The 23759-nt window shown below is 38.7% G+C and overlaps 2 protein-coding genes across 3 annotated transcripts; one reads left to right on the top strand and one right to left on the bottom strand.

Annotated features, from left to right (window-relative positions):
• Positions 1-316: 316 nt before the first annotated feature.
• Positions 317-18269, bottom strand: SPATA1 (spermatogenesis associated 1). Of its 2 annotated transcripts, XM_009925277.2 has the most exons (13): positions 17881-18262; positions 16870-16976; positions 13376-13493; positions 11204-11257; positions 10797-11127; positions 10437-10682; positions 8603-8729; positions 8394-8454; positions 7310-7427; positions 6326-6451; positions 4307-4476; positions 2249-2347; positions 317-1409 (listed from the first exon to the last, which is right to left on the bottom strand). In XM_009925277.2, exons 1-13 carry the CDS (start codon positions 17914-17916, stop codon positions 1305-1307), a joined length of 1698 nt encoding a protein of 565 aa, XP_009923579.2. In that variant the 5' UTR covers positions 17917-18262; the 3' UTR covers positions 317-1304. The 2 variants fall into 2 exon arrangements, with proteins under 2 accessions (XP_009923579.2, XP_069645203.1); XM_069789102.1 differs by lacking the exon at positions 6326-6451 and having other exon boundaries at positions 17881-18269.
• Positions 18270-19448: 1179 nt separating this feature from the next.
• Positions 19449-23309, top strand: GNG5 (G protein subunit gamma 5). Its single transcript, XM_069789106.1, has 3 exons — positions 19449-19621; positions 20676-20831; positions 23066-23309. Exons 1-2 carry the CDS (start codon positions 19541-19543, stop codon positions 20799-20801), a joined length of 207 nt encoding a protein of 68 aa, XP_069645207.1. The 5' UTR covers positions 19449-19540; the 3' UTR covers positions 20802-20831; positions 23066-23309.
• The last annotated feature ends 450 nt before the right edge of the window (positions 23310-23759 follow it).

Genomic DNA, 23759 nt, shown 5'->3' with positions numbered 1-23759 from the left:
CATATGCTAAAATACTGAGAGACAGGTATTTGTGAAATTGAGAGGTCTGCTGGAGCAGATGATCTGAGCTACAAAATCTTTACTGAAGGCCAGAGAACTTTACAATAAAGCTCTCCTTCCTGTAGCAGTCAAGAATCATGAGTTGACATTTTTTATTTTTTAATTTGTGTTCAGATTTTCCAGTAGCTAGTTGCCTGCTGTTGTGTCTTAAATAAGACACAATTCTGAAATACAGGAAATTGAGCAAAAGTGGTTGTAGTTTTAATAATTAATGTAATACTTTAGCACTAAAATCTTTGTTAAATCCTACCTTTAAGAAAATAAATTAGATAATGGGTGGTTTGACTCAAGACATTTGGAAGTTAGTCCTTTTGAGAGTTGCATAATTTTCTTACCGTATTACTGATTTCCCATGAGTGTTTCACTTCCAGTAATAAATACAGCCTTGTCAGCTTTTTAGCTGACATTAATTCCTAGCATGTTACTGTTCGGCTTAACGTAATAACATCTGGAACTGCAAAGAAGCAAACAGGAGAGCTAGAAAAAATGACTGTCAAGAAGAGGTTTCTGATTACTCTTTCAGAGAATTGTTATTTAAGCACATGCATGAGCTTGAACTTAAGAGATTATGCAATACTGTAAGTAGGACCAGGATCATCATTACAGCTTGTCCAAGACAAAGCTTGCATCTTCCACTAACTATATAAGAACATTAATGTCCGCATGGCTGTCCTAATAAGAGAGGGAACAAAGCCAGCTAGATTAGATAGGAAATAAGGTGACATTATCTCAGATTTTGTTCATACTGCATAATAATATGGTAATAATACATTGGTAATTTATAGATAGGCATACTTATAGTGACAAAAATATACTTCAGTAAATAGCTAAATAAAGGATTACTGTTGCTGTAGTTCTACAGAAGATGTATTTTAATCATCTTCCAAAAATTAAATGCATGTGCCTGAAAATAAGAACAGGAGGTTATAGATTATAGGCATTGTTAATGAAAGAACATCAGCATACCAACGTGATGTTAACAACTCACTAATGTGCACTTTTAAAATAACTTAGCTTTTGTTTAGACACATTACTAGGTTAAACTGTATGTAGCTGACATCTCATAGTAAGACTTAAAAAGAAGTGATCTGCAGTACCTCAGTACCTAGTATACAAATTCCACAACATTTATATAGTTGATGTCTTTACAAGATAACTTCAAGAACATACAAACAAATGCTGTGAAATTCTGAGCTTCTACATACATCACAGAGCTTCTGAAGACTTTAAGTCATGTCACCCTCTTAAATTCCTGATTTTCTGGACTGAAGAATTAAAGCTGAATGGATCTTCTTCTGTGTCAGTTCCGCTCTCAGTGCTCGTAAATCAGATGCTGCCTGCTTTCTCATCTGCAGAAAACCCAGTAATTTAAGGAATTGCAACTTAAGGAAGTTTCTGGAGTTGACATGCATAGGGGTTTATATAATTAAGATTGAATTTTATACAGGATGGCTGAATACAGGATATATCTTTAATCTTTAAAATTTTACATGTCTAATTAGATAGCCTAGTTCTAGCACTGCTTTCTTCTGTAGTTCATCTTGGTGCTTTTAAGAGACAACCATGGAATTCATTGCTCTTTCCACTCCTTGCTATACAATGGAGGAGGCATAACAAGTACATCCACCCTAGATTACCCAGTAAGCAGGGGCATGGGCAATCTCTGTGATGTACAGGACTCCTGTTTCATGCATTCAAAGCTGAAAAGCTATCCAATGTGAAGGCCTGTACCATCATCTTCCTTCCAAAGGGAGCCATAGGCAGCACTGGTAAGGAATAAAGCAGATGAAGAGGACTGCCATCTGTTTTGAGAGCCACTCTTTTTTTTCTTTTTTTTTTTTTTTTAAGCCATGGTCTACTACTGGTGAGTGCCTCACCAAATATGTTCCTTGAATTACCTTTAGAGTGAAATGGAAATTTTATGAAAGAGATTGCGAAGCCTAGATTTTCAAGGTACTATGTAAGCTAAAAGTGCTTGAATGCCGTACATTCAAAATCATCTAATAACCTGGTGTTCTGGAGTAATTTGGCTACGGTGATAAAGTTACAATGACAACTAACACCACAAAACTAACAGCATAAACCAAGAACCGTTCTGCAAATATTTACACCATCTAATGTGTGGGAAGATTAAGGGGGTTTTTATGCATAGTAACATTTTTACTGTTTTAATTAAAAGGCAGAGTACCTTAATTTCTATTACAAGTTTCATTTTTGTATCATCCAGCTTCCTCCTCAGTTGATCGAGTTCATGCTGCACGGTAGTAATCCGGATGATTGTGTAATTCTGTATGGAAAAAAAACCCAACAAAACTTTTAAGTAAGTGCAGCATTATTGCGTCTCTTCATTCACTGGGTGTTACCTCACCACTCAGAAACAACCCTCTAAACTCTTTCCAACTCCCCTGCCTTCTTCCAGTTCTTAATGCATGCTGGGCTGTCTCTGGTTTGTAAGCAGTCTGCTCTCCGAGAGAGGGCAGCTCCCTTCTGCTGCTAGCCCTTCATCGGGGCGTGGAGGTTCTTCCACTCCCTATTGCTTTGGGAAGTTAAGATCCAGCTCAGATCTCCTGAGTAATAGCACATTGTTTTGCAATTATCTTTTATGGCTACTCCCCATTCATAATAAAAGGGCATACTTCAAATCATTTTTTTTTTCTCTCACAGGCTTAGCATCACTCTGTCACAGTACATTTATTGATGAGATTGCTAAACTCCTAGCTATACAGCACATCATTTCAGCAGTAGCTGTGGGTGGGACTGTCTTTGAATTAACCTGTAAAACCAAAATTCACGTTTTCAAAATGTACGTTCTGATACTCAGCTTCTGTATGTCAGCCATGAAGAAGTCATGGCTTGAAGTCAGTAACGCTGAGGGGTGGGAGCATATGTGGTAATCTCTTGATGTTCCAAGCCTTTAAAAATGCTGTTCAAGTGCCAGTTGAGGCAAATGATGCGATAAAGTTGCCCATATAAGGAATCATTAAGTGGTACCTGTAGCCTCTCCTCTCTGAGCTCCAGCTGTAAGCTTCTCCCCACCCAGCAGTGTAGCTGCCTGTGTACAAGGGTCTAGGTCCCAGCTCTGACACCACATACCTGCATAACCCTGGCTGTGACCACGGAGAAAGCATGAAAGGTACACAGTCATGCAGGAAAAAAACAGGCAGGGCTGTCAGACTAGTTGGGGGCTACTGAAGAATCACTATGTCATTGGGTTGAGTCACCAGTGAGGACAAAGCTGGTGGAAGAGGGGAAACCAGTGACAGCAGGATCTGCTCCCCGGAGCCCGACTCTTCCTGCCTGCCTGATGCAGGTAAGCACGTACCTTACGAGGGGTGAAGAGCATACCTGTGCTTAGCCTAATAGCTCATTAAATCCTGGCTATCTTCTGTGTGTGCTAACCAGTAAATAACTGCTGCACACGTGTTAAGTTGTGCATATCCTTCATGTAAGACCTCTTTGTGCCTAACCAGAGAGACCTAAAAAAGCCCCTGATATCCCCCCCAAAGGAGCAATAACACATCTGAACATAGCTAGTAATATAATGTAATATCAACCCTATTAGTATTTTTATATTGAAGATATTTAATTTAAGATAGCTCAAATAATACACATTTGTATACAATATACACTCTTAGATCGTACATACACTTTCCCACCTTTCAGACACAAGAAAGGGACATTTATTTTTCCTAGTCTTCAGATTTGCCAACAGACTTGCTTCCATTAATGCATTTAGAAAATTAGCAGATACAACTATTGGGAAGGGTGTTTCCCTCCTTACTTTAATCTTTTCTTTTTTTAATTCCTCTCTGAACTTCCCATGATTTGACACCAACAACATAACATGAGACTCACAGTTGCACAATAGTTCAGGTGCAACAACTCCAAAAGCCTCTGACACATTTCTCCAAGCTAGAATTCATTACCTCTGTATGTGAAATTTGGGATTATGAGAACAATAAAGAACCGAACAATTCATCAATCATACTGAACAAAAGGGTATTTTGTTACGAGAAGGTATTGTACAAACACAAAGTAGAAAGAATCAAATGCTTAGACTCAAGCACTTCTTTAGTCTTTTTAAGAACAGGCTGAAGGAATTTTATACCTCAGATCATTGAGGGATATTTGGCTGTTAAAGCTAGTTTACACGTCATTGGTTGGTGATGAATTGTTACTTTAATTTATATTTTATAAAAAAACCCAGGCTGTGTAAAAAGAGAGATTAAATAATACAAGTAAATACCTTGGAGTTTGTCATAATGTTTGGTCGTTTTCGGCTATCTCTGGCTTCCAATTGCAAGAGTAATTTCTGGTGATAAAGCTCTAAATCTTGTCGCAGTTTGTTTAAAGTACCCTCCAGTGAAACCGTAGCTTTCTTAGTTTCAAAGTACTTCTTCTTCCATTCCTCACGAACTACACAGGAAAACAGTAATACTGTTTGGTCTTGTTCACCTTATCATAAGATCTGTTGAAGATAGTAATGACCAACTGATCTCACAAGATTTAGTTGGCCAATACATACATTAAAACATGACAGTAGGTGTCTTTAAAAAAAAGCAATTAGTGAAAAATCATCATTAAAATGACATTCACTATAAATGCAACTGAGTTTTCACACAATCACCTGCAACAAAAGGGTCTATCTGTCCACCGAGATGTAACATAAGGTCCAAACCCAAAATTTCATTCAGCCTGGCTGTTCTGCAGGTTTCAGCTGCACAGTGAGTGCTCCAGACCTGCGAAGATTGGTATGCCCACCACAGTCTGAAGTCCACAGCTTTAGTCTAGCAGAATATTTAGCACCATATATTTATGCAAAATTTGAGCTCTGCAGGGCCAGAGATTTTGAACAACTTAGTTTTATACAGAAGTCCCAAGATTATGGGAAAGAGTTATTTACCTTTACTTAACTATGATTCTTCCTATGTTGTTAATGTGCTATCAACAGCTGGCACGTAAATCCCCCGGTATCTGGTGTGGCAGTCTTACAGCCACATACGTCCACTGGTCTGCAAAGTGTCTTAAATGATTCATTCTTTCAAAGGCATATTTTAGGAAATCAGGACAGCTGCTTTGCAGAAACTTAGCAAAAAGAACCCAGCTGTTGGAGGACTACACAGTATGAAACTGAGATTGACTGTCAGCATGGCAATCTTAGGAGGATATTAAATATAGACTGGCTCACTGTTCCTACAGAATATGCTCTTCCCTTCATACCTTGTGAAGAAACGTGTTTGCAAATGCACTTACTTATGAAACTCTACAGGTCTGATTAAAAATAATTCAGAGGTAGAGACGCTTCTTAAAGAACCTGCAGAAGCTGTCTGAATCCTTGTGAAGTAACCTTTATTTTACCTGACTGGATAATATAATTTAAGACAATGCAGGACCCATTTAGAGCTTATCTCAGCAGGGTAAATTAGCTTGCCTTGCAGCTCCATGCTACTATAGATTCACTGCTTCAAGTACCCAAGTTTGTTTTTTTAAAATACAACTTCACCATGCTGCAGAGTGCAGTGTAGCCATGCCTTTAGAGAATAACTGGAAGAATCGGCTTGTCTCCTCCTTTCAACAAAGCTACAAATAATCGTTGAGACTCCTAGTGATTTAGCTGTATTTAAGTACAAAGAGAATGCTCTCAAAACATCAAAGTGATTAAACCTCATCTCTGCATAACTGGAATGTGACTTAGGGAGGATAATTTAACTATAAACTTGAAGATAATTTTACAAAGAAAATTTGGGTGGGATTTCAATGAGATTTTACCCTGTTAAAAACCAAGGTTTGTCAAGCTTGTCACGACAGGCTTGTAACTTCCATGCCATAAGCTGAACACCATTAGATAGGAGGAACAAAAAGTATTATGCTGGCAATTTAACTAGAACCCCTATCAACACAGTAAAAACCTCTGTAAGCACCAGCTAAAGGCAGATTTAGAATATGTCAGCTGCCCTGGGCCTCAAACAGCAAAGTGGCCTGCAAGTAGCTTTCTGGGCACTGTACATACGTGGCACACAACTTGAATGGTTTATAAAAAGCCAGGATATTTTTAGATTTATAAGACTGCCATAAAAAAGTGGAAGAAACATTGCAAACTTGAATCTTTCCACCATGCTGTTATACAAATGAGCCTTCTCAGAGTTACTGGTTAGCAAACTCTCTCTCTGTAATTAAGCTCACTGACAAGGAGACAAACATTTTCACATTAGTTTCAGTGTCATTTCTCAATCGTTTGAAATTCCAGAATAAATTAAAAGTGTACCGTGGTATCTCCTCAGCTTATTTTGTTCTAGTAGCCCTTTAGCTTTTTTGATCAGTTCTTCCCTAGTTTTTTCCATGTGCCTTCTGTCTTTCTTCATTTGTTGCAATTGTTCCACCATCTTGTTTTCTAAAGATATAATTATATTTAGCAAGCATCTGGATACTGTAAGTAGGAAGGATAAATCAAGATTTTTGTAATGCACTAATCATAAATCATGCCAAGAGCTCTGTCAGAACACGCAGTAGAAATTATTTTATTTTAATAAACTATCTCTAACTTTTTAAAATGACTGGTGCATTAGAAAAAAGTGAGAAATCCAGCATGCATCCAGGGATTCATACACCCACACAAATAAGTAAACACCCTTTTATATGCCTAGACAATGTATCACTAAAACTATATATTTAGGATACATATACAGTGCATGCACTGAAAACCCTTGCCACACAAAACCAAAAAAGCCTCCAAAAGACTATTTCCTCCTAAAAATACTTTGCAATATAAACTGTAGCGAAATCTTGACTAAAACTCCAGCTCGTCATAGGCAGGATAGTATCTCAGACTTTCACTAGTCTGCAAAGTATCTCAGACTTTCACTAGTCTGCAGCAGTATGTCAATCACTTATCTTTTCACTATCCCCCCCCTCCACCACAGCGAAGATTCCTCAGCAATACTACTAGTGGTTTTCTTTGCTACATTCTCACTTGAGCCAGCAGTATTTCATCCCATCTCCCTCCTTTTCTCCTTCTGTTCCCAAGTCCACAAGCTGGGTTTTCTAGCACTGGGAACCTGCCATGCTCTATGAACACCCCATGCAATTATAAATGCCTGGAATTTTCCAACCACAAATTAAAATTTGTAACAATACTGTGAACGAATGTACATACAAATTCTTTCAGAAAGTAGGTATTTCTGTCTTCATTAACTATTCAGTCTTGATTAAATGTTCACTTCCCTGCAATTTCTTGGAATCATATACTCACTTGCTGCCTGACCTGCAGGAAGTTGAGCTGGATTTACAGGAAGTGCCAGAAAAGGTGGACTAGGAGGCGAAATATATTCTTTCAGACAAGTAAGATGATTTTGCTTGTTTTCATCTGCCTATAGAGTCAAAAGACACAGCTGTAAGTACATAACTCATAATCCTGAATAGTTACATTAGACCTATGCCCTGAAAGTGGCCTGAGTGAATGGGAGGGCTGAATTTGAATTCTGCATATAAGCTTTATTATTCTGTTATCAATACAAATGATTATTAAATTACAAACAGCTGGACCTCTGCAAATAAAATCAGAACACTGAACACTTGCATCACAGAGAACATGCAGACAAAAATGTAGATTATTGCTAATTGTTCTTGTCCATTTTCATAACCCCACAAGCTACTGACACTCCCATGCAAGACCAGGAATAATGGGCCTTAAAACAGCCATCTGGCTCATGGCTTACAAAGTCTGGACTGCCAATTTCTAAACTAAAATTTATAATAGCAGATTTTCAATTTCATTATCATTTTTGTAAGACTCCACTACAATCACTTCTGCACAAGAGCTCACAGGCAACAGTTAATAGTGATGGCTGTTACGCTGTATGATTGCTCTTATTCTGATACTATGACTATATCATACCTATGTTTTAAAGGATTTTATAGTTTTTATCAGAAGTTTTGCTTGGCTTGAGAGAAGACAAATTTATCCTATAGGAACTATGAAATTATAAAAATGTCACCAATAAAAACAATAAAATGTTACTATCAAGAAACAGTAAAAAAAATTCAGCTAACATTACTAAGACTGAGATAGTTATTGTATATGTAGTTCCTGTTAAATTATAACCAGAGGTATAACTTCTGATGATTTCATTGTTTAGGAATATAGTTGATTCTTCATTAGCAAATCTGCTAAGTAGCAGTGCATGAATTAACTTTTTTCAATTACTCTCAAATCTACATTTGAGTATTTCATATTTCTAATGAGTTACCTGTCTTATAAAATTAGACTATTTCCAGGTGGAGGACTATATTTATTGCTCAAGATTACTAAGAATATGTTACCTTGAAAAACACACCTGATTATCCAGTTTTTCACCAGGATCAGCTATAGACTTGCTAGTTCTGTATTGCTGCAAGCTAAAGATAAAACCAAAGAAGCAAGTGAAAATTCATGTAATGAAATGTTTTTTTTCCCCATTTTCTTTCATTTATTTAGTCTGTAAAATAAGTTTCTAGCTATAAATTAATATTATCCATTATTTTAGCCGAATCATTATTCACTAACCTTTGTTTTTTGCATACGTATTCTGTGGTTTGGTCTTCCATTATTTTAAGAATTCCAGCATCCTGTGTTCTGTCTCTTCTTAGTTTGGTATCTTTTTGGTCATCATTATTATCCATGTTTGTTAGTTCTGTGACAGGATAGTGATGATCAAAATACATAGATTACACTCACAAAATTCAAGCTGTTTTGACTGTCAATGCCTGGACTTTCCAACCTGTGTTAGAAATTCAGTGAATCCATCCAATAAATAATGTTATCTCTGGGGTTTGGAAGTGTGTGAATAATAGAGTAAATAAATAAATAAATAAGTATTTTTGTTCTGAGAATTTGTATCTAACTAATTTTGCTATCTAGTACAAGGAACATTACCACAGGAAATTAAGGAAACCACTTAATTATTTCACCTTCCCTAGACTCATACAGTACCTAACACCTTCTGCCTTTCAGAGACTGAAGCTGGAGCTGGCAAAGAAAGGGAGAGCAAAATGTTCTGCATTTAGATGTTAGTGAATAAATGTTATCTGCTTTAAAATATATACAATAAATATTTCAAAAGAAAACTGCTGACAGACTTTACCTTTACTACTACAAAATCCTACATCCTTCATCAGTGAACATAAAGTTATGGAAAACTTTTCAGTTACATATTTACATATATATTTATATATTAAATGGTCTCATACTTAAAATCAGTTATGATGATGATGGAGGGTTAAAGCTATTTTTGACAGATTATGATTGGAAACTGAAATTACTGAAAAGTCATCCATGAAACCCTTTTCTAATACGCTCTCCAGACATGTCTCAAAGAATACAATATCCAAATTTTTGTTTTCTTACTCAAAGTGCTGGATATCCAGAAAATCATTCTAACTGAAATCTATCCTCATACCTATGAAAACTTGAATATTGCTCCATTTAATAATTACTCATTAAAAATTTGCAATAGAATAAAGGTCACTTTTTTTACACTAATTGTAAAATTCTACTCAAATATCAAGACTTGTCTTTCAAAATTATTTCCTCAAAACCAATTTATGTTATAATTTTGTCCTAATCCAGCAGTAGTCATTCAACTTCAATTTAAATGTGTCAGTCACTTCTTCCCTGTTAATCACTAAAAATTTAGGAATATTAAGAACATTATATAACCATTCAGGGACTTAATGGCCCTCACTATCCATAAGACACCCCATTTTAAAGGAAGTAGTAGTTAACAGATCTCTTCCAAACAACATTCTCTATTTCAGCACAGAACTGTTATCTAGTTAGTATGTGCTTTAAACCCCTCCATACTTTTGTACTATTTTCACTGCAGTCTGCTCAAAGAGTTCTCTCGCCTCTCAGTTTTAGGAATACCACTGTTCAACAGTATATAAATAAACATTATATGGGCGGGAGGAGGGGAAACACTTCCTCTTCAGTACTAATGTAGCCATGGATAAGATGACAGTGAAAGCTGAAGTGAATAAATGCTTGCCCTGATATATTGATAACAAGATTTTTTTCATTTAAAATTGCTGTTGAATTATGGGATCGTTATCCTCCAGTCTTCACTGTAGCTGCTTAGTAATTTTTTTCATATAAATAAGATTAGACCAATGCATCAACTATAGCAGTGTTTCCCTCTGTCAGTACACAGTGATAAAGAAGGACTCATCCAAAGTAAAATTACAGCTCTTTGAAAGATATCATCATTAAAAAAATTAGAATACTGTTCTGATAACAATATTCCAACTCATGCTTTAACTATAGATTTCTTAAAACTTAGTTTCACTCTGTCAACTTTCTAAAATGCATGCTTTAGCAAAAAGATGACAATGAACAGTTGTACCCTTTCGGTATTTAATGTGATTTTGGGGTCTTTGGTTATTCTGGCCTTGTTCATCACTGTGGTTTACATGAAGGGTAAGAGCAGTTCCTTTGGCTTTGTCATTCCACTTAGGAGTGTTAGGCTCCTGATCTTGGCTGAGATGATTTTGCTGAGAGGTCTGTAATATCGTATCACTCTTTCCAGACTCCCAATCTGCAGGATTTGAATGACTTGGTGTGAAGAGAGATCCACTGGATCCATTTTGATCTGCATAATAATTCATATTAGAAAACAGAAATATTATTATATTGTAAATGTTAACCACAATACTTATTCCTCTCCTCCTTCACCATCCTCCTTCACTACATTGGTTAAACTTACCTTTTCCTCTAAACTGCATCTGTTTTTCTTGAATCCTGTTGTTACGGTCTTGCTTATGTTTTGTGTGTAAAACTGGAACATGTTCTTTCTCAACCCATTCCACAGGACTGTGCATCTCCTGATTTTCTAGCTGATGACTGCTTTGTATGCTTTCTAAAAATTGTTTGCTTTTTTCAGGTTTTTGTTGGGGAAGATTGGATAATCTTGATCCATGACCAAACCTATTAGCTTCTTCATTAAAGGGATGTCTCTGTTGAGTAGATGATGATAATGGATAAACATCTTCAAAGTATTCCACTCCAGGTAATAAATATAACTCAGGATAAAGTGCCTAAAATATGTAGTATATTAATCAGACAGGACAAAAGAGGAAATGTACAATGTAAAAAGCCATTCAATATACTTACATAAGGAGGAGCAAATGACTTCAGTTCCAGTTCTGTTTCTTGCTTTGCTTTCACCTTGGAAGATACAGAATGGAAGCCTAATCAATAAAATACTTTATCAATAATGTTGCATATCACTTAATTTCTGTGTTCTATCATCTTCTTTACATACTACATTTTTTCATAACCAGCACTATCTTCTATAATGGCCTTATGGGGAAGAAGGAACATAATTCTATTTTCCGACACGGTACTGAAACTTTATTTTGTCTATTTTTCAAAATCTCAATCAGACCCACAAAAGTACATGGATGTACTGAATAATTTTTTTTATCCTTTGCACTTTCTCTTACAGTTCAAAGGACCTGATCCAACAGTCACAGCAGAAGAAAGTTTGACTTTTTTACCAAAAGTTGCTTCAAGCTGAATCTGAATAGAAATGCTGGGTCTCACCTAATTTTCTCTATTTACCTGATACAGTACTGCAAAATATTTAATGTACATAGAAAAAAAAAATCTATTACGTCCCTATGTCTTCTTGTATTTATTGTCTTGATATTCTTTGTGTGATATACACTTTCAGATTTCAACAGTCACCCTAAAAACAAAGTCTAAAATAATCACCATATATTTGAAAGATGTGCTCCAACAGGAAAAAAAAAAAAAAGAAATCTGGGCTTACATTTAAACAATGAGATTGAGCTAAACATGGGGCCAAATTCTATTCTCAGTAACGGCCAGGCAATGCCATTGATTCACTGTTAGAGACACAGGCTGTATGCAAGAAAGGGAAGAGCAAATGAACATGATTTTGGTTTACATTTATTTTTCATTTAAAGACCCTTACTTGCAAGTAGGGTACAGCTCTTAGTAACGCTTACATTGTTACTGTTGTGAAACAGAAGACTGGGTGGAAAAAACCCCACAAAAACACTCAACAAATATTTGATCATGGAGATGTAATTCAATGAGGTTACCATGACCCTAAACAACAAATAAATCAGTTACCTTGTTTATTGCTTTACACTTTGTTATAAACATCAAGCAACAGTAAATACCCCAAATTAAAATTATATCTTTAATTTGCCACTAAAAATCTTCACTTGTATCTAACAAGATCTTTAATTCTCTATTAAAGTAAAATATTTTATTAGTTTCCTGACATTCTAAAGGAAGCTGGAAAATGTCTCCATTTATCTCAGAACTATCAGTTGGGAAGAAAATATACCATCGTACTTTTTATCAACCAGTTAAAAAGACCTGAATTCTTTGAAGACATATGCACATTTTCAGATTTAGATTGTGTCACAGTCTAAGTTTCTCTTTGTGTTTTTCCACCTAGTTTTTGCATATTACTTAGTATTTATTCTAGTCTTCTGTGTGAGTAATTTTTGTAATAACTCAACTACAAATGAAATAAAGAATGGCACCAAATTTCCAGCTTGTAATTAATTTCCAAATCTGTGAGAAACAGGTGAAATGAGAGATGAAAAAAGTATTCTATACTTATGTACCTGACTTAAGTCTTTGTGTATTACAAGAACAAACTTTCAGTTGGACTGATTTTCAAGTTTATTTAACCTTTAGCTACAGTTTGTAAGATATAAATATAGAGAGAATCGATGTGAGGAACAGTTATGATTCAGAGATGTAGGTTTTTGATTACATACATCTCAGGCTGTGTTACTGGACAGTGGAACACAAATGTACATCCAGAGAAGTTTTCATTCAGAGACTGATCTTTTAAAGGCTTTTGGGCAGGTCACAGCTGGAGCCATTACAGGAACTCTGACTTGCCCAGCTTCCATTGCAAATTCTTCAACTGTCATATTCCCAACCATGTACTGGTAATAACGACCTTAGGGGGGCTTTTTGGTTTTTTTTAAATGCAACCAGATTTGTCATATTTAATCCATTTACTTATCAAAACTAGGATCTTTTCACTGGGTGGCAACTAATTACATCTGATGCTTTAAAGGATGTTTCTAATATACCTGTCCAGCTGTGCCTTTGTATTTGGGGAAGTAGGTGTTCTCTGACAAGAGCTTATGCTCCAGCATGTTTAAAAACAAATGCTAACAGAGTTCCTGAAGTTATCTCTGTTTTCTTGTGATATTATCTAATCTGCAGGAACAAAATCTGTGGTTTACATTATAAAGCAGAAGAGCACTAAAGAAAAAAATATTAACTTACCACTGCTAGTTTTTTCCCAATGCATTTTAAAAATTTGAATTTATCTGCAACTCCAACTCCACCCAGGTACTCCCCAAGCTTCTCCCGTAGCACTCTTAATGTGATGTGAGGAGACACCCTAGAATGTTGTTATTCATTAATACATCTGTAAGATCAAATAATGATGGCTAGTTAGTAAGAGGGGGAAGATAATGCTATATACATGCTGGCTTGCATGGACAGAATGACCAAAAATGGGAACTATGTCCTAGAACTAATCTAATTACATATAGGCCAGCGAGTCTTGGTATGGTAGAGTCAGAACATTGTATCATGTTATAGTAGACTGTATTACAAGGGCTGTCATAACATTAACTAGCAATATTCATATTTTAGCAACCCCATACAAAGGGAGAATATGGAAATAGCTGAAATTTGAAAATGACTCCTTCAGAATGCTCTTGCTCATCTGCAGATGAATAACAAAACCAATGGAAACTACAGTCATGCATTTCCATACAGGTGACAAAATGTTGTGGGGCCGGTCCAGGACTGTTGAACATACCCCTTCAAGCACTTAGGGCTAGAGGACACTTCATCGCTGTCCACTTTAAGTAGCAGGCACATTCCTTTGATTTTGTCTTCTCCAATGCAAATTGGAGTGGGTGTTTGCATGTGTATATGCAAATGTATTTTAAATCAAAACCAAACACTGCAGTGTGAACATTGCCACAATAGTTTGAGGATGAGAGAGCTGACACAAATATGAATTGCATCATTTAATGTACTACTGGAAACCATGCAAATATTAAAGTAATGAGCTCAGTATAAAAATCACTATAGAATAAAAAGCATCTCTGCAGAATAAAACCAAATATGCAAGAGGCACACGAAAGCTCTGCAGGACAATATAAGCAATTCTAATTGCTCCTATGCTGTCACATAAAATAAATCAGGGAACAAATTCAGGCCTGAGACTGTTAATCACCCATGCTGATTACATGTTAGTATACTACCTAGCATGATTTTGGCCTAGGCAGCTATCAAACAGCCTTATATACCTTCATTTCACATCCTAGGTATGTAAAAACACCCTCAGTTTCATCTCATAAACACAGTACTTCAGTGGGCTACAATGCTTCCCTTGCAATATTTCAAACACCCTGGACTTAGAGGACCCTTCTCAAGTTCATAGATCTGCCTTGGAGCACAGGCATACAGCAGAGGAGACCAAAGTCTGCAGAGTGGACACATCTAGGCCACACTGCTTGGTCCCTGTACATTTAGCTCCTCTTTATTTCTTGCCCATTTTTTTGCCCACACTTGCTGCAGATATTAGCCCTAATATAATTTATTTCAAATGTATAAAGAAATATGTGAAAGATGGATACATAATTCAATACACATTCTTCCAAGGTCTTAAGTGAGAAGAGATTGTCTATAATTCAAATATCTCTCATTCACCATCATTTCTTCAAGCTGATGTCTCAGAGAAGATACGCCCCTTGAATGCTCTTCTGAAACCCAATAAATGCAAGCTCTTTCAGAAGCAATTCTAACACTGCACATCTTTCACTGATAATGCCTGTCCAAACCAGCAAGGAAATCTAAATCCAAGGCATTTATGAACAGCAGGGAAAACATCTAAGTAACTATGATGCATCATGGGAGAAAATCATCTAACTATACAAAACCTGAGATATAGGGCAGAAATTTATCTAAAAATTATTTGCCAGTGCAGCTTCTAGGAACATAAAATAATATATTTCTTACTTGCTGCCACTGGCTAGCAAAAGACTAGTGACATCCAAGTCATTTGCTTCAGGGTGTTCCTTTAAAAGTAATGCAAATTAGAGTTCATTGCAGCCATCTCATCTAGAAATAACAAAAGTATGGCTTCTGTGGTGAGGAATGAGGAATAAATAAAAGATCACAGAGGCTCAGAAATCAAGTTCATGGGAACTCAGGGCCATAGACAATTACACACTTAATATTTTCCTCTAATTTTGTGATTAATGGAAGTGGCCTGTACTTAGACCCAGGAATCCTTTGTTAAGCTGACTCAGACAGTACTAGGATTGTCAAGCTGACTGGACAGTGCTCTCAGTGCTCTCAACAGCGTCCAAACAGCATTAGTACCAGCAAGGCTGCTGCTACCTCTCCAGAATTATAATAAGAGAAGGGGTTTTTTTGTTTTTATAGACAGTGATACACTGGCTGGGTGCTAGTTATTGCTAATGTACTGCAGCATTGCATAATACCCATAGAATAATTAATTAGCAATTATTTAAGACTCATTAGCAAGCAACAAATACGTAGACAGATATAAACCCACTGAAATCAATGAGAATCCTAATTTAAGTCAATGCCTCAGAATTGAGCCTTAGTGAAATAAATTTACACTAGAGAAGAGAGGCAGTGACAGGTGTCCAATCACATGAAATGATTTGAAGTTACCACTCCAGCAGTGCATTTTACACCTCTGCTGGAGACTAGAACAGCAAACAAAATGGACTCATGCACTTATTTCCTCTGGTTTTGAGCAGCCTTTCAACAAAAGAAGCTGTGAGAATGAATACATTCTGCCCTACATGCTCCTGACTGCTGTCAATCTTTTCAGCTACACTGTATATTGTCTTAAGTGGACAATACAAGCCTGAATTTAAATTGGTTAAAACCCATATTCCCTGTAATTTAAGCTAAATTGACAGGTTTTGCACAGGAGCAGACAAGGTGCATGTAAAAGCTCCATTTGAATACACATTTACATTATTTGATTTTTCTACAACTTCTTACCGCACTAGATACATAGAGATTTTGTGAGTAAAGTTTTTAGGAGTATAAAAGAAACTGTCAAAGATTAAATGCAAGATTAATACTGCAACTGTCTGTACCAGGTTTGGGCCTAGGACTGGGAACCGGGGTATTCTTTCACCAAGTCCTGTGAACAGCTACCTGAGAGCACACATAGCACATCATGTTGTGTGCAACCTTTCAGAATTACTACTGAAGAAGAAAGAAGAAATGCTGGTGGCTGCATGGGCTGTAATGCTTCCCCTTGAGTAATATGGCTTAAACTCTTTCTTTGGACTGAGAGCGCTCAGATGGTCATATGCCTGTTCCTGGGAATTGACAGGCTGTACCGTCTTCATCAAGCCAATCTGTCTTGAAACTGGCCTGTTGCCGAAAAGAATTCAAGATTTTGATAATCAGGCTCAAGGAGACAGAAAGAATGCAAGACTGATTTTACAACATAAATTATTCTGCAGAAATACTAGCACTGCTCTGGAAGGGCGTTTCAATGGTCTACACCAAGGGCTGCAATGGAGCTAAGCCTGATACAGTCCAAATTAACGTAACGCTAGTCATGGGCACCACTTACCCTCCAGAAATTATGAGAGAATAAGTCTCTTCTGACACATGTAATTTTGCTCTATAGAGCAACAGCTGGACTAAATGACTGAAGGACAATGTGAAGGACCTACCATGTACAAGAAACCTAAGACTATACTCACCTTATAAATCCAGCGGAGATGAATTTGCTAGTAAGAGCTACAGGAACTGTATTCAGCTTGAAGTTCCACACTTCTTCTGGGACATAAAAAACATGGAGCTCCACCAACTATATAAAGAACAGATGATTGTAACTGTAGATATACTATAACCCTCTTCCCATATGTTTTGTTTTGCTTAGGTACACTTTCGATTTCTGGAGCTGGGAATGGTTTCTTTGATGTTAGCACAGGGACTAGAAGAATGAGGCTCTATCTGATAGCGATGACTAGATAGTGAGAACAGCAATGAGTAAAGCAATTTGTGATTGAATGCCAGCTGACAGCATCAAAATAAGTCACATTAGAACAAGCTCAACAATGGAAATGAGAGAAAAGAGAGCCTGTGCTACTGCTGTATGTCACTGTGACAGCAATGGACGGAGCTTACCAAAACTAGCTGATACTCTGGAGCGTGTCATGGTTACAAGAACACTTCAGCTGAAATCCTACCTTTGTTCATCTCATAAAAAATGCAAAGCCCTGAAAGCTTGATCCAAACAGCACCACAACTTGACCTTGCCAGCAAGAAAAAAAATTCAAAATATTTCTGACAGTTGTTAATAATATTACCTACTTTGGAAGCACAGAAATGCTCCTGGTAATGTCTGCAAAAAGAATAACTAAGCCTGCTCTGAGCACGGTTCACTTAGATTGCGTTCAAACCTGTGGTAGTTGGTCTGTTAATGTCTAGGTCTTGATATTTTTAGTGAAAATCAGATGGTATTGACAAGGACAATACACTTCCCTATAACTAAAAACCATGCAAATAAGCTATATTAAATATTTCTGCAATTGTTGAGTTACCAAATATAAAGTAGAAAAGAATGCTTTCTATATATATGATGTTAAAAGCACATTTTTTTCCTCTCAGGTCTCCTAGAAATGGTGCAGTGTCACAAAATATTAAAATATTTTTAATTTTTATTTCTGAAATCTAAAAAAATCTTTATGGAAACATACAAAAACTCTCACCTGTGATGTTCGAGGTCTCATTTGACTGAACGACATACTGGTCCCTATACTTGATCACAATGAATGCCAGGTGGGCTTTCTAATTTTCTTTTTGATCAAAACATTATTTAGGAATGAGTTTCATGATAATCTGTTACGAGAGAAGTTACTCCATCAGTATCCTATATTTTCATTTAGTGTTCTTCTTTCCATTTATGAAAATGGAGAATTTGTTCCTGTGCTGAGGCAGAAAGCTTCCAGCTAACTGCAGACAGACAGGCTCAGCCACACCTTCTACACAAGTATCACCTAAGTAACTGGGGGAATTGCTAAATCACAGCCCTGCAGCTCTGAGAGATCTGCCCTGGAGTATTTCCTCTTAACATTTTCTCACCTTTCATAAAAATACTTCGGTTGTATATAATTTTCTGCACAACTGTACTGTTTTCCTAAAGACACAGACCTAAATCCCCACAAAACGGGATTCTTGCATGGTCTGGGTTCATCTCTGATAAAGGGACAATTACTGTGAACTGCAGCCAAGCCACATGCACAGCACATTGCGCTGGCCAAACGCAGTATTCCAAGGAAACCCGAGTGCGCCGGGCAACCATGTCAGAAAAACCCTTTCATAAACTATAGACCATGGTTCTGCCCTAACCTCATTATGACTTTCCTCAGGAAGTGCTCTCACTTTGAAGGCTCTTGCAGCACCTCAGAGGTTACAAACCTCCTCCTGATTTTCAGCCTGCTGAATGCCCCCGCTGTTCTCCTGACCATCTTAGCAGCTCTCCTTCGTACCCCTGCTATTTCTAATTCACCTTTTCTTGAGCACAAGTGACCAGCTCTTCCAGTTGACCTTCCAGGTCTCGCCCTGGCTCCAAGCAGTGGAATTAAGATTTCCTTGTATCGGTGGGAAGCACCTACTTAAAGGAGCCTGTGTGTTTACTCGCCTCTTCACAATTACACCGCAACGAGCCCTGACGAATGACCCGACTTAACATCCCGTCACTTCTCCAGCTATTCCCAACCAAAGACACAGCAGGTTACGGCATAAGTTCTTCCCGTTAGCCCCTGTATACGTGTGAGATGTTGCACTGTGCATCACAACATGTCACCCCGCGCCATTACTCCAGGCTTCACCGCCATTCCTGGGCGCTTTCTGTGGCAAACACCCATCTCCTCCAGACTGTAGTCAAGACCCAAACACGCTGGCAAGAGCGCAGTTAGTAACTTCATTCGTTAGCTCTCAGAGTAAGCTCCAGACTAGTAACTCGCTGGATAGCACCTCCAAGATTTGCCACCTTGGTCGTAATACCGTCTTCTCTTCTAACCCGCTTTATAGATAAACGGGGGGGTAGGGGCCACATCTTATGTCCGTGTTGCCAGGCGGCTCCCCCCGCCCCGGGCATACAGAGCTCGCAGGGGAGCAGCCGCGAACCACAAGCACTCGTGAGACACCCGGGCACCGGCCTGCCGCCGGGCCTCGGGGCCGCCGCCGGGCCTCGGGGCCGCCGCCCGCCACCGGCCCCGCAGCGCCCCCCCGCGGCGGCGGCGACCGGGCCCCGGCCCTGGGCGCGGCGGCGGCTGCGCAGGCGCCGCCGGGCCGGAGAGTTGGGGAGGCGCCGGGAAGTTGGGGCTGGGTGTGCCGCCGCCTGCCGTGCCCGCCGCCGCTCCCACCATGTCGGGCTCCTCCAACGTGGCGGCCATGAAGAAGGTGGTGCAGCAGCTGCGCCTGGAGGCCAGCGTGACTCGCGTGAAGGTGAGGAGCGGAGCCGGGACGGGGCGGACGCGCCGCCATTATATCGCCCCGGGGGCCGCGCCCCGCGGCGCTCCTCGCAGGCGGCCGGGCCGCCCGGCGGGGCAGGGGCGGGGGCCGGGGCCGGCTTTAGCCCCGGGGCTCCGTCGGGACACCCCCCCCCCCTCCGTCCCGGGCCGGGCCGGGCCGAGCCGAGCCGAGCCGAGCCCGGGGCGGCCGCGCAGCTGCGTCCCCTCCCGCTGCCGCCGCCTCCCCGGTGCGGGGCCCGGCCCGCCGCGCCTCTCGCTTCCTGCAGCCTCCCGGAGACCCCCGGGGGCCGCTCTCCGGCCCAGGCGCTCCCCCGGGGGGAGGGACGCGCCCCGGACTCCCCTTTCATTTCCTTATTGTGAGGAGCGGCTTCTTCCATCACACTCGGACAGCTTGAGTCGGGGTTTACAACAGGTTGCCTTCGCTGGCCGGGCCCTGACGCTGTAAAATGGAGACTTGGCTGCAAGACGTACTAAGTGCATTTAACTTGTGCGTTTGCAGGGTGAGACTGGGCCCTGTCAAATTAGAGAAACTCTGGGCAAACTGCAAATACAAGATACCAGCGAAGATGCTGCTTTCTGAAACTTTGATCCTTCTTTTTCACGAGTTCAGAGTTACAGCAAAGAAAAGCAAGACATAGCATTTTTTTACTCTTCTGTTTTTAGGTAGGTACAGCCTACCAAAAAACCCATACGCTATCTCATCATAAGGATGGCTTTCCAAAGGAAGATAAAATGCCTGTTCAGTTGGGTAGAGCACCTTAAGCTACAGGCTGTACTTTTAAACTATTTATGCTAGAATGAGGATCTTCAGGCTTAGAAGTTTAACGTGAAAATTTCCCACATCGATTCTAATATTGTGCAACTTTGTGTCTTTAAGAAACCAAGAAATTATGATGAAACTGTTGTTCAAAATCTACATAAGCTGTATTGCATAATCATTTAGCAGTATTCTTTATACTTTTTGATGTAGTTATGTCATCAGTAAAGAGCGTTCCGTGAATTCTAATGCCAACTTTTATTGCAACTAGGTTTCTCAGGCTGCAGCAGACTTGAAGCAGTTCTGCCTGCAGAACGCGCAACATGATCCCCTACTGACAGGAGTATCATCAAGTACAAATCCATTCAGACCCCAGAAAGTCTGTTCATTTTTGTAATTACGTGAACTACTTCGGTATCTTTCAGTGGTAAGTTCTTGAATTACAATTCATAAACTGTTGTCATTAAAAATAGCTGGCTTTAAATAAGACTGCCTGTATTAAAAGTATTCAGAAGAGACATCTGACTTCTGCAGCTGGTGTCGGTCTGGATCCCCATTTTGGGCCCCTCCTCCCCTATTCTGGCCGTAGCTCTGTACTGGACACATACTGTACAAGTATTATAAGTAGCATTTAGCTGTTGCAGAGCTTCTGCCAGTTGCTGCAGCAAAGTAGTAGTGGGGCCAGCTACTACTGAGCTGCTATTTGGACTAACCTGGTTGCACAGTAATGCTGCTCTGTCTTCCATCTGTGTTAGGGTATTATTTCCCTTTTCTCACATAGGATCACTTGCCTGACAGCATACATGGTGAATCCTCATTGTGGCAGATAAATCAGACTTTAGTTCTTAAACTTCTAAAGAGCACTTCCAAAGATAGGTTAGTGGCAGTCTACAAGAAGAGCACTGTTCCCTGTAGGATACGCCCTCTAAGCCAAAAGGAAAAAAAGTATGTGGTCCAAGAATTGTATCAAGGCCTGTAGTCCACTCAAATAAGCTAATACATGGGTAGCAGTTTAAATAACTAGAAACAGTTGAATACTCATTTGGATTTTAATTCCAAAACTTTTATAGGTTCATTAGCACTACTGCTATTGCTATGAAGACTACTCATCTGACACTCCTTGAAAATTCTGGTGATTAGATTTTAGACTAGCCTATTTAGAAAGGCAAGTTTTAGATCCACAGTAGTCTCACCAAGACTCTTGAGAGTCACAAAAATTTGATATTTTATCCACATTAAATGCATGATAATTTTACCATGTCCCTCTTCCCCATTGCCCCTTGACTTGGATCTGTTGGGGGTGAGAGCATATACGTTATTTCAAAGCATCTGATATGCAGTTAACCATAGTTCACAATCCTTAGAAATCTCATAGCGAGTTAACCTTGAAGAATTGTTTTTGTAGGTGACTTACATCACTCAAAGAACTGTAGTTCACTAGATTTAAGTTGTATTGTTTAGGCAGCTTTTTAGAAAGGTGACCACAGTCAGACTGAGTTGTTCAAATTGTTCTCCCCTTAAGCAGCCTGTAGAAAGCTTCCAAGAAGTTTGTGTATAAACAAGGTGGTTCATGCTAGTAAAGACCAGAGTAGTAACAGTATAGAAGTTGATGCATAACTATGTAACAAAAACACTTCCCCCATTGTTTTGACCAGTGAATTGCAACAGCGTAACTGAAATGTACTTTAGAGTTTGTGTAGCTTTTAAAGGTATTTCTATTGTGAATTTTATCAAGTATTCGTATTTAAAAGATACTATTCTTGGACACTGACTTGTGTTCACACTACTGTACCTTCAGCTTTAAGCAGCAATTCAAGGAAGAAATCAGATCATTTGTACGCATTATAGACTGATAACCTATAAAAAGCCAAATAAACTGTACTTTAATGAGCGACACACACACAGTTTCCCACTGAGCTTTGCCAAGGTCTAGTAATTCCTGGGTGTGGGTGTGAGGAAATAACATTTCCTCTGTCTCACACACATACATGCATACACAGGGCACAAAAGGCTTAATATTTTCTTTCTCAATTAAAGCCCTTATCTTCCCCCTTTCTGATTTTGGAATGGAACACTTGTTTCTGCTGATGTTACAGGTAAAAGTCATTAGAACAGCAGTTTTAGTTACACTACCTATATAGAAAATGTCTTTCCTTCACTGTATCTCTTGCAAACACTTCCTCAAAATAGGCGATTTCTTAGTTGTAATCCTGGTGTTTTCACAATGAGCCAATAGAGTTCATGTTTACACAGTCAGCACCACCTCTGTGGAGTGAAGAGGAAGTGTAATTTGTTAGTTAACACAGACTCCCCCTGCTTTTCAAAGGCAAAGTAGATGCCTGCTATTTCTGTAGGCACCACATGACTGGGAACAACTTTTTCTGTCCTTCCACTTAGCAGTTTGGCTTCCAGGAGACACTAAGCTTCAGTTCTTTTGTAACAGCTTTGATAATCTTCTTGTACCTTTGGTGACAGCTTCATGGTTTTAAAAGTGTATTTTATAAATTAATAGTTTTATAAAACAGCTGTGGAAAAAGAGGATTTTTTTTTTTTTCCTCAGTAGCTGTCCATGGCATATTCTGAAGGTACATGTTCTTAGACATAGAGTTGCTTCAAATAGCATTGATACTTTTCTAACTACATTTTGTTTTTGTTTTTCAGACCTTTTAGCATCTTTTCCTAGCTGCTGATGTGTGTATGGGCAGAGTGCCTCAAGGAGTGGCCTGGTTTGAAGTCTGTACAAAAGCTTAGCTTTAACGTGCCAAATCTAACTGTAAAATTGCTACTGTCGTCAAACTTCTTACCATCTACCTCTCCAAATGAACTGTATGCTAGTTACAATACTTCTGTTTCATAAGGGAATCAGTTTTATATGCCAAGCAAAAAATAAAAGTGTCTTGACTTAGTCTGGTCTTGAAATTACTGTAACAAGTTCATTAACTTCTGGATATGTTGACACCTCATCAGTTACTGCATCACTCCGCAGCAGCTGAAGAGCATATACAGGAGTCTGTCTTTAAATATTCCATGCTGCTGGAATTTTGCCTGGGGTTGATAGTCTTACAGAACAATGAGGCTTCATCAGTACTATACTTAGAAGCGTAATAGAAATACAACAAAAAAAAAATTTTTTGGCTGTTAGTTTATAATTCAACTCTACAGTTTCCCATATGATAGACATAAAATAAAGACAAAGAGTAACTTAATTATTCTTTACCTTAAAGAGTAATTCTACCTTAGTAGATGACTTACTCTGTGAGCCACCTTACTCTTTAGGTAAATACGAAAAAGCACTTATTACAGCTGCATATGAAAAGAAAGTAATTAAATAAAAACTTAGCTTTTTAGCTGCCAG

Source organism: Haliaeetus albicilla, chromosome 8 (assembly GCF_947461875.1).
Source record: "Haliaeetus albicilla chromosome 8, bHalAlb1.1, whole genome shotgun sequence".
NCBI classification, from domain to species: Eukaryota; Metazoa; Chordata; class Aves; order Accipitriformes; family Accipitridae; genus Haliaeetus; species Haliaeetus albicilla.
This window is presented reverse-complemented; position numbering and strand designations above follow the sequence as displayed.